The sequence below is a fragment of the Chelonia mydas genome, chromosome 2, assembly GCF_015237465.2.
Source record: "Chelonia mydas isolate rCheMyd1 chromosome 2, rCheMyd1.pri.v2, whole genome shotgun sequence".
NCBI lineage: Eukaryota > Metazoa > Chordata > Testudines > Cheloniidae > Chelonia > Chelonia mydas.
This window is the reverse complement of record NC_057850.1, coordinates 200,332,870-200,343,546: the sequence shown is the minus strand read 5'-3', so window position 1 is coordinate 200,343,546 and position 10,677 is coordinate 200,332,870. Positions and strand designations below refer to the sequence as shown.

The following is a 10,677-nucleotide window of genomic DNA, read 5'->3' as shown; positions in this document are numbered from 1 at the left end:
ACTTCATGCGTCAAGTAAGCAATCCACCGAAGCTACTTTTGCCAACCGTAGCATAGAAAGTGCAATAATTTAACGTGCTGCTGCTAGAATGTAAAGTGAACAAAGGCCAAGATTTTTTTTCCAGGGGTTCTCTTCTCCCGCTGCGGCTTTGACATTGATCTGAAGCACGCCATCTTGTGGCAATCGAGCACCTGAGGAACAGTGACTGACTAACTAATTCAGACTCACTATTCCAATAAAAGGATGCTAGAGAAGGTGTCCAGACAAGTGTTATTCAGATCTAATTTCTATATCTAAGAAATTGCTGTAGAACCTCTCCTTAGTTTATAGCAGGGCATTCCATATATGCAAATAAACAAGTCATGGACACTTTTTATAATCACATTGTCACAGCAACACAGAGGATGTGTTTTTATTGGGTTAGGAAATCAAATCCCAACCAGAGAAACGCCATGACTCAACTGCCTACAGGAGTAGCCATGAATATCAGTTAATTTTTAACTAGGAAAGGAAGGTTCTTGCTAAACACTCATTGCCATTCATCTATTTCTCTCTCTCTCTTTCTCTCTCTCCGGTTGTATCTATCCGTCCATCTGTTTTAAAACTTTCATACTATTGTAGCATTCTAGACAAACAAACAAACAAGCAAGCAAACTGCCCCTTTCCTCCTTTTAAAAAGAAAATCCTTTGACGAGACGTTGTCTGACTGGGTGGGGGTTGTCAACCAGAGGTCCAGAGCCATTTAGCCCTTCACCTCAAGGTTATGGGTGATGTCCAAAGCAATACAGAAGTTCAAAGCCAGTAAACAATTCAAAAACAGTATGTACTTTCTTTTCCTGATTAAGATTAGGACAAGAATTAGAGATTAAAATGCCATTCTCCATACCATAGTCTCATCTAGACATTGTTTTCCCAACTTTTGTTTTTCCCCCCTTCGAGATCAAGGACAATTTCGTACAGCCCAGTTCCACCACTCTCACACATGGAAGGCTTTTCCAAGAACACAGTGTTCTTAGGGCTCTCACTCCTTTACGCACACATGTCAGCTCATTTTAAACTTCGCTTTAGGGTTATGGTGATAAAATATTCCCGAACATTACTGATACTAAAAATAATTTTAAATGGTTTTTCCAGACATGTGTAGTCTGAAATAAACAATAGATTTTTAAGTCCTAGAACATAGCAAGTTATCGTCTTGTGTGTATTTTACAGCTGAGAACAAAGGAGTGATAATTACAGTGAATTACTAAACGCATTATTTTTTCCTTTTTTAAAATCCATTGAAATTTAGATTTAAATGAGCCTCGGTCTGCAAGTTTATTCACCAGTGTGAACATTGTGCTTTGGCTGATTGTGAAGGATTAGAAAAAATAGGCATGTAACTTGCACAGTCGATTTTGATTGTAAAATTTAGATTAGCTAAAACAATACACAGTAATGTAGCACCAGAATAAAAATATAAATTTCCATTTTTTTATTTCCTTGTGCGTTGTTCCATTGTATACATGCAACCAAATACTTTCGCATATTAAAAGAAAACTGTATATACATATAGATGATAGATATTGAAAACAGTGATGTAATACAAAGGTATTGCATTTTGTGAACTGTGTAAAAAGAAATTACATCCATTTGGTAAGTTGATTGTTCAAAAATAATTATCACCAATTAGTTGCTCATGTAGAGAAAAAAAAGGCACCCTCTCATCCCAAAGGAAAAAAATATGTAAAAAATGTATTAAAACAAAATAGGTAATGTTTTTTTTTATTTACAAGTCTTGTAAAACACTGTTCCTGTATGAAATATACATTCACGTACTCTCAACAGCAAATTACCTTCACGATAGATTATCGTATCCTTTGTAAACTGATATAGAATTTTAAATATTTTTAATTGCATTTTTCTCGCTTTGGTTCCTGCAGGACAATATATATATTTATATATATATATATATATGTATATGTTTAAAATAACTCCAAACAACTATCGATTCTTTGTATATGTCGCCTGAGGGACGAAGCAGAGCTCATGACATTTAAAGTAGACAACAACACATGAAAACAAAATTACCATATTTACATTGTTCGGCTTCTGAATAAATTCCTTACAAGCAACCTTCTAAAGAAACAGAAGATTAAATTATTTTGGTGATTCAATGTTAGTGTATTGTACAAATCCAAGTTACATTTAAGTGTTGTGTGGTATTTACCATACTCTCGTTCTCCACAGGTATTTCCTGAAGAAAGTTTGTGCGCCAGAAGCCAGAATCTTAGTTTTCTATTTATTTTTGTCTTTTAAAACTTTGGAATTCATTTTGCCATTTTTTAACGTTTAAATATGGACATCATGATTAGTTTCTAAAGGATGGCAAGGTATAGACAGTTATTATAAATAAATCGAGAGCTAATATGACAACTGCTAAACATTTTATTTTCAGTGATTGTTTCTTTACGATATATGGCAAATTTATGCCTGACATATTTTTAAAGTAAATAATCAAGTCTTTCATATCATTCCCCCCCGAACCCAATAAAACACGATTATCTCCATCACTTCGTCTGTACTATAACCTTCTTGATTGGCCTTGTAAAGGAATATGTATTTATTTTTATTTAAATCAATTAGTAATGGAGCACTGCTCTAAGATAGAAATTCTCTTCCGAAGGAAAAAAAATATTTTGCGAAGCTTTATTTTGCAGTGGTCCTCAGCACGTAAACTCGACATGTAATTTCCACACACACATTCCACAGTAAAACAAAGGAACAAGATAAACAATAGTTAAACAGTGAATAGGCAAAGGTTCAGTTCCCACTTTTAATTACTGAAACCATAACAGAACGAACGGAACTGTCTATAAAGGTAAGAGGTATGAATTTTGCACTCAGAGCAAAGATTGTGGCTGGCCTGTTGGCGCTAGAAGCCATGTGTGTCAACATCAAATCGATTCCAGTTGATACGTAAATATCAAAAATTAAAAAATTAAAAGTCCAGAGTTGATTTACATTTATGTAAAATCATAGTTCTCATAGTCCCTTCAGTTACACACCTCCTTCTTAAATGTAACCCTGCGGCTTGACCTTGTCAAGGGCGAAATTTGAATTTAATCTCATTTTGAAAAACGCTATGAGTTTTAAAGTAGTGGATTAGCTGAGTAATATTGTAATCGGTCCCTGTTAATTTTTTTTTCTTTCATTCTTCTGTTTTGAAACCATATTTTTACTTGACGGTCGGTCAAATTGAGCATTCGGGAAAGCTGGAGGCGTTTCTCTTTGTTTATATAGACACTGAAGAAGAATTCTCTTTCTAATTCTCTAATCTGATATTTGGTGTATGGGCATCTCTTTTTACGGGTACGTTGTCCACCTGTGGAATGAAAAAAGGCAGAACTGTTTGAAACTTGGTACTGGAAAAAGCTCGGTCAAGGGGCAACTATGTAAAGTGTTTTGCCTACTCCATGGGTATAACGGTTAGGTCCTATTCTACAGGCTAGCTCTTTACCTTACCGACCTTTTTGTGGGGAAAGGGTAAAGAATATGCAGAGCACACACTTCTTCATGTGAAAAAGCAATGATGGCAAACAACGGGTCACTTCGGCAACGTGGACAGGCATAATACAGAACAAGTATGAGAGTACCTTGCCTTACTGTTTGAGCCCGCACTTTTCAAAGGCTATATGCGATGCTTGGTACTGTGCAGTGACAGACTAAACAAACAGCTGCACACAGACATTTCTGTGTTAATCACCGGGTTCACTTCAGCTGACATTACGTTAGTAAACACATTTTAGTAAACACATTTTCAACCCCAGTCTTTCTCCAGACCATTACAATTGATTTTTTATTCTGTCTACAGATACTGGCTTTACATTTCCATGAATGTGTTTCCCCTCCTTTTTTAATCAGTGGAAATGGCACTGCGACTAAGGCTGCTATTAAACCATTGCATTCTGACTGACTCCGCTGTTTTTTAAAATGCAGGTATGCCGCTAGAAGGGCAAAGTCTTCTCTCAGTGTGCCGCAATAGGCTTAAAGCGCAGTGCGCAGAGTAGTTCTGTTTGGAAGGTTTTCAAGGTTCAAAAGCTCTTTAAATTAAATATTGGTCTTATCCCTTTTTTTAAAAAAAAAACCCTTCCTTTTTTGGTACAGGCCACTGTAGAGGTATTTTTCAAAGTTGTTTACTTGCTTTGCCTTTTAAAAAACACATATAAAAATCAGACTTTGACAGATTGAATAACAATTGTAAGTAACAGACTGTTGGACAGAAGGCAACACGTAATTGCCATAATGCCTAAGTAAAATGGCTTCCTTTAGACAAAAAGGCCAGCTTTAGGTTAATTTGTTTCTTTTAATATATTGCTACAGTTCAGGCGGCTACTTTATCTGCTAAACACTATGCTAGTGCAATCGTTAACATGGTGATGGCTTTGAATTCAGCCCCTAACTAGACTTCTGGTGCAACACATGGCTTTTATAAAATCACTGGATTACCTTGATATCAAAGGAGTCAGGATCCTTTTTTGGTGACTTTACAGGCACAAACGTACGTTATTATATTTTCAAGAGTTGACCACAGAGCCCCTTTTTTATTATTATTAAAAAAAAAAAAAAAGGGAAGGAGAACGCTTTTTTTAAGGCATCCATTGGCCGGTGGGTATTTCACGGCCAATTTCAGCACTAAACACGTGATCTTGCCTTTTATAACAAAGTTTTGTTGGGGGAAATCTAAAGGCCCTTCATAAACCTTATATGCTTATAAAACAGCATATAAAAATTTAACAGCGGTGGTGCGCTAGATTTCAAACTCCCATTCATAAAGCGCTTGGGCGCTGCCTTTATACGTACTGGAGCTGCTGGATTTCTCCTCATTGTTGCCGGAAGATGACTCCGGGCTGCTGCTGCTCTCTGTCCTCCTCCGCCTCTCCTTCTCCTCCGCCGCTGCCGCTGCCGCCTCTCTGCCGCAGCCGCCTGCCGAACTTGAAGTTGCAGGAGCTGTCGGAGGCATTTTCTCGCCATTCTTGTCTCCCGAATAGTCCGCTGAGGACAGGTTTTCCGTGGTGCCATACGCCGTCTCGAAAAACTGATCGAAAGCCTGGGGCAGGACCCCGTTCCTCCCCACCGTGCTATAGAAATTGGAAGAGACGTTGGTGGTGGGGTGGTAGACGTTTGCTGTGTTTTTGCCGAACATCTCGCCCATGCTAGCCGTGTTGGTGGCAGGCAGGCAGTCTCTGTGCATGATCTCCTCTGCTGAGTAGCAGTGGGGCAGATTGTTCCTGGGGTGCCATTTACTGGAGGGGTCAATGGCATACTCCCTGAAGGTAACTTCTCTCACAGGTTGGACCTGGGGTAGGTTGGAAGAGTAGGAGTATGTCATAGGGCGAGAAGACGGGGTCTGGGGCAAAAAAGAAGGGAGGCTGGAGAAATCAGGACCCGAGACGTAGTAAGTACAACTTGGCAAATACATGTTAGAGGAACAAGGAACACGCTCATCAAAATCCATCATTAGGCTACCTCGGGTTCTCCGCATTAGCTGAGCTTAACATGATTCTCTAATGCAGCTGCCTCTTTGAAGCAGATCCGTGAAGTAAGAAATTTGGAGACGTAAGCTGACGTGGAAATCTATCCCCATCCTTAGCAGGGAGGTGCTGGTCATGTGACCAAATGTTGAAATTGACAAGCTGCAAGTATGGGCCCTTTTTTCTTTGTAGCCATCTCAAGGGAAGCAACAGATCGTCACTTTGGTATTCTCACCAAAAGCACGTAATCTAAAATATAACTCATGTTTGCTTTGTGTACCCTTAGAGGACAAAAAGACGCATGACACTTTTTCCTACTTATTAGTTTGACCAATTGCACCAGGTCGCTGTGGAGTAGAAAGAATTAGCAATTCCCACATGTTAGGTGAGACCTTTTTAATTTGTATATTTGCAAAAAGAAGTTCAAAAGAAATTAACTGATTTTTTCTTGCTATTTGATTTCTAGCATTGAATGTTTCCAAAGCAATTGGTCGATATTTTTTTGGTTTGTGCAGAAGATAGTCGCCCTGCAGGCTTTTGCTTGGAAGAATGTGCCAGGGTCAAGTCTGTACTGATTTTCATGGTGAATAGATTACATGCTCGCATTCATGTCCACTTCCGAAGCGCTCAGTGTCTTCCTTCCCTTTTTAACATATTAACCTCAAATACCCTGTCCGGTTTCACCCAAGTTTTGCTCGAGATATTTAATAACATTTTTTTCCCATCATGCAGGTTCCCTTTTTGCCTTTTCTCCAAAGCGTTGCTTTCTTTATTTCAGTGTTAGGAAGTCCTTTAAATTCCAGACCACTGGGTAGAGAAGGCTGATCTGTTTGCCTAAACAGTGCTGCTAAATACCTGGGAAACCAATGGCTATCCCGATTTCACAAATATTCTATGTTTAATTGCCAGAAGCCTAGTTAAAAATATTTTATATCCTATTAACCCCTAGAAACAAACATTCAGTACTCAGATACTTTTCTTTTTTCTTCAGACCATCGCTGGAGGTTGAGATCCAGATAGATCTATTTTAAAAACGTAGAGAAGCTTTTACTATTGTTACATGAAAGGGCTGATGTGGAAAGCGGTCTGTACAGGGCAAAGACTAAAAGGTATTTATCTGCCAACAAAAATGCACATCCCATCGAATGATATTTGCCAAAGAAAACAGAGAAATAAGCCAGCACCTTTTGAGGCATGAACAACCTTACACTGTTGGGGGGCGGGGGGAACATTTTTTCTATTCTGCTGATCGATATCAGAAGGAAAAGAAATGTTTAGGTTCTGGCTCATTTTAATCAAAACAGCAAAACAGAATTACACTAAGGCCACAAACAACTACTGTGAAGTTGGCGTAATTAAGAAATTGGAAATATTTCACCATCTCTGTTCCTGTGGACCTGGGTGAGCAATGGAAGGAAATCTAAAAATAATAAGACAACAACATTTTGAATTTTTCTAGGTCCACAATGTAGTGGAAATATTTATATATATCAGGGGAAAGTTCTATTGCAAATTTTGGAGATCTTCGGTATTTAAATGTCAACATTGATTTGTTTATTTATTGCTTAGCTTATCGTAACTGACTTAATAACAAATCTTATGTTGTGCACTGACTAAATATTCTCATTATGTATTTTCGCTAAATTATAGTTAACTATTACATTTGAATTCAAGCTGTAAATATCAACATTATCAAGTAATTACTTTGTAGTGGAGTAAACTAATTTATTAGCGTTAATGTTTATATGCCTTTTTTATTTTACAAGGGTTACGAATCACAAATCAAATGCTCTGGACATATCCCTTTAATGAACTCTTTATTTTGGTGTGCTGCAAGAACTTTTATGCTCCCTCAGTGTTTGTGAGCTGAACTTGAAATTATTAATTAATCTTCAAACTTGACATATTTGCCAGAAAGTGGATGGAAGTAAGAGATATGCATGTCATCAAAGTGCTACCTGAAGACTCCATTGTCGTTTGGGGATTGTAAAAATGTTTTTAAGCCGCAGAAATACTCTGCAGCATCCATGCTTAGACTTCTTTCTTAATTCTACACTTTTGCCTTTATTTAGTTTCCCCTTTAGCCTTTTTCCAAAAAAAAAAAAAAAAAAAAGAGGCTATTTTGCTCTCTGAGCACTGTTCATCTCCCTTCTCCCTCCCTTTCAATTCTTGATATTAAAATCTATTTCCCCCTTTCCCAGACAAAAGGAATGTATAAAGGATTTCAGTGACTTTGAGATAACAAAGGCGCCACCATTGCAGAGGTTCGCCCCGCCTCTGTTTGATGGCAAACAAATTCTTGCACTTGTATTAGGGCTTTTAAGGCTATAATTGAACACGGCGCGTCTAGGAGAACCGAAAACAGTTCTAGACTGACCTGCGGTTTTATAGCACTTTTGGCAGTCAACTTCAGCTTGTGTCAGAACAGACATGACAGAACGGACCAACGGTTAATCGGGAGACACCACCTACTTGGAATCGCTGCAGTCCCCTCTTAATTAAATAAATCACAAACGTTGGGGAGAGAACGGGCTGCAGTTCTGAAAAAAGGTTTGTATGTGCCTATTTCCTGCTCCTACTTACATTCAATTTCTGTCGTGCCGTTAAAGACTCTGACTTGCTGTTTTCATGTATGCCTATCTGAGACAAAGGGAAATCATGGGTTGAAGGCAAGAACGCAATTAATAATGCAAGTCCAGCTAACATTATATTAAAAGACACTGCACAGCCTATGCAGAATATACTTGCTTAGTTTTGATGGTTTGCTATGTATTTTCCCAGAGAAGTAGGGTACTTTGTTAGAACATGCTTTCACACAAGAGAAAACAAAATGCATCCTGACAAATGATTATATCTGTAGAACAATTAGAAACTATTATTGAAAAGATTTAAAGGTGCAGATAATGTAAGAATAAGCAGAGACCCAAGGCGGAGTTAATTCTCTGCTTTATTTGCTGCTAAGTGAAACAGACATAATGTACGCTTAAAGCCCCGGAATGTCTAGGTAATTGCAGTAAAACTGTTATGTTGCTGTTTTAAACACAATTATAGTGTTTATTATTTTGTCTAATTTTGAATTGCTCTTTTAATACAGTCATTGGGACTTCTGCGTTTAGAAAGCAAATAACACCGTGCATTGCCCCTGCTAACCTCGGTGAGAACAGCAAAAACAAAAGAAGGCATTTCATTTTGAGAAGCAAAATCCATTCATTCCTCCTTTACAACTATTTCGTCTGGCTGAGAAAGGGCAACGTGTATAATCATGTTATGTGCTTTGCAACTGCGCTGCATTACATTCTAGATACATTTTACAATGGACGCAGATATCGCTAGTAGGTAAATAGACTTTATGGGCAGATTGGGTCGTGTCTACCTATATAAAGCGAAGAAAAATTAATCCATACTTTGGAGCGATATAAACAAAGCTAGGATGTCACGTCCAGAGTTTGTATATATCTGGTGTGCAGAAGGAACTTTTAAAAACAATACCGGGGATCTTTAAAAGGTCAAGTTCTATAATGTGCAAAACGTTGCCACTTTCTGTTTATTTGTGGGTTTTTCATAAAAACAAATAGCACTATAATTTATATTAAACATTAGGGTGAATACCTGTGTTTCACAGTAGAAGTGTATACTAAGTGGATTTTATGTGTAAAACGAGTTAACTAAAATATTACATTTTTATTGATTTTTGAAAATTAGCATATTTTCAATAATTATGCTTTTTGATATAATTTTGATATCTCCAAAATTGTGCACTAATTAATTATTATAGCATATAGCTATTGTATGCTTTACTTTCTATATACATGCAGTTACTATAGTAGGACAATATTAGGAAATATGCAACATATTTTGGCCAACGAAAACATCATAACTTCTTTCTTTCTAATGAAAAATGTCTATAAGGTCGCAACACTTCGAAACATTTGTCTTAAAAGTAATTATTTAAATTTCCTGCCGATTGTTTGGGTTAAACATTATTTAAGACTTACTAGTTCTCTACTCAGCTGTTTTTCTCTTTTCCTTTTTGACCACTGTACTACTGAGCTATACAGTAATAACCAAAATATAGTTTGTCACCTAAACACGTCTTTAACATTTTAAGAACAAATAATTATAACAATATTTTGATAATGGATTTCAAACACTAATACCTCTGCTATTACAGCTAGTAGGGATTTATCAAAAGAGCAAGATGCATTTCCAAGATTATGATATGGAATAGTCTGTTTATTGTTCAAAACCAGGCGCTACGTAATCGTAGTCATACTATGGAGGTGCAAATTTATATATAAAGAGAAAGCAAATGTAAATACAAAACTGAGTCACAGTTCAACTGTAGTCTTGGTATATTTAACGGCATTATATTAATTCTGACGAATAAGCTTTTTAAAACAATTTTACTTACCAGGTTGAAGATTGTACATGATTGTATTAGCTTTGAAAATGTTGCATGTTAAAGTTACAGTGTTTGGAAAAATGATTTTCCTTTCTCTTGGTCTCTTTTAGTACTTAAATAAGACTTATGAAGATATGCATAAAGCTACACGGTTTTAGCATTTATCAAGACTGTCTCAAATTCACTTAGATGCTCGATATCGAATAGCTGTTACTGAAAGTAAGGCAACATTCCGATAATTGTAACAAATATAAACACAGAGGTGTTTCTCTTTTAACAAGGAATTTATTCTACTAAATAGAATAATCAATTTCAAATGTTATTTTCCTGTTCTTTTTAACCAAAATATTAGATATTCTTTATAACATACCACAAGCACCCTTTTAAGGGCTGCGTCTTTCTCTCAATATTCTGTTTCTGAAAACGTATTTTTCTGGAAAGCGTTGAGACCCAAAGTATATATTTGCCTACAGTGTCATGGTATTTTTGTGTACCGTCTGTAAGAGAATCGAGGCAGGGTCAGAAATAAGGTGGGCATAAAGAGTTGTTATCCTGGACATCTAGGTGTTTCTGAAATTGTTTAACTGTCGATGGTACCATAAATATCTTCCCTTCTCTACTTGATTGTGCAGCTGTATTTTTCCAATACATGAAAACATACAGTAACTAACTTATTTCCGTGTATCCACATACAGGTGCAAGAGACTTCTGATAAATGTGGAGTGCAGGGAATGGGTGTCTAAACCAGTTACTCTAAAGTGT

General features: G+C 36.9%; 1 protein-coding gene and 1 long non-coding RNA gene across 2 annotated transcripts; one reads left to right on the top strand and one right to left on the bottom strand.

Moving 5' to 3' along the window:
• Positions 1–1,489: 1,489 nt before the first annotated feature.
• Positions 1,490–5,581, bottom strand: HOXA11 (homeobox A11). The gene is made up of 2 exons (XM_007053654.4): positions 4,843–5,581; positions 1,490–3,364 (listed from the first exon to the last, which is right to left on the bottom strand). Exons 1-2 carry the CDS (start codon positions 5,522–5,524, stop codon positions 3,132–3,134), a joined length of 915 nt encoding a protein of 304 aa, XP_007053716.3. The 5' UTR covers positions 5,525–5,581; the 3' UTR covers positions 1,490–3,131.
• Positions 5,582–7,423: 1,842 nt separating this feature from the next.
• On the top strand, positions 7,424–9,950 carry LOC119565394. The gene is made up of 2 exons (XR_005224018.2): positions 7,424–8,063; positions 8,608–9,950. It is a non-coding gene; the product is annotated as an uncharacterized LOC119565394 (long non-coding RNA).
• The last annotated feature ends 727 nt before the right edge of the window (positions 9,951–10,677 follow it).

Coding starts and splice junctions, on each gene's coding strand:
- HOXA11 (XM_007053654.4), bottom strand. CDS start 5,524: ATGCGGAGAACCCGAGGTAGCCTAATGATGGATTTTGATGAGCGTGTT. Junction 3,365..4,842: donor GGAGAAATCCAGCAGCTCCA/GTACGTATAAAG, acceptor TTCATTCCACAG/GTGGACAACGTACCCGTAAA.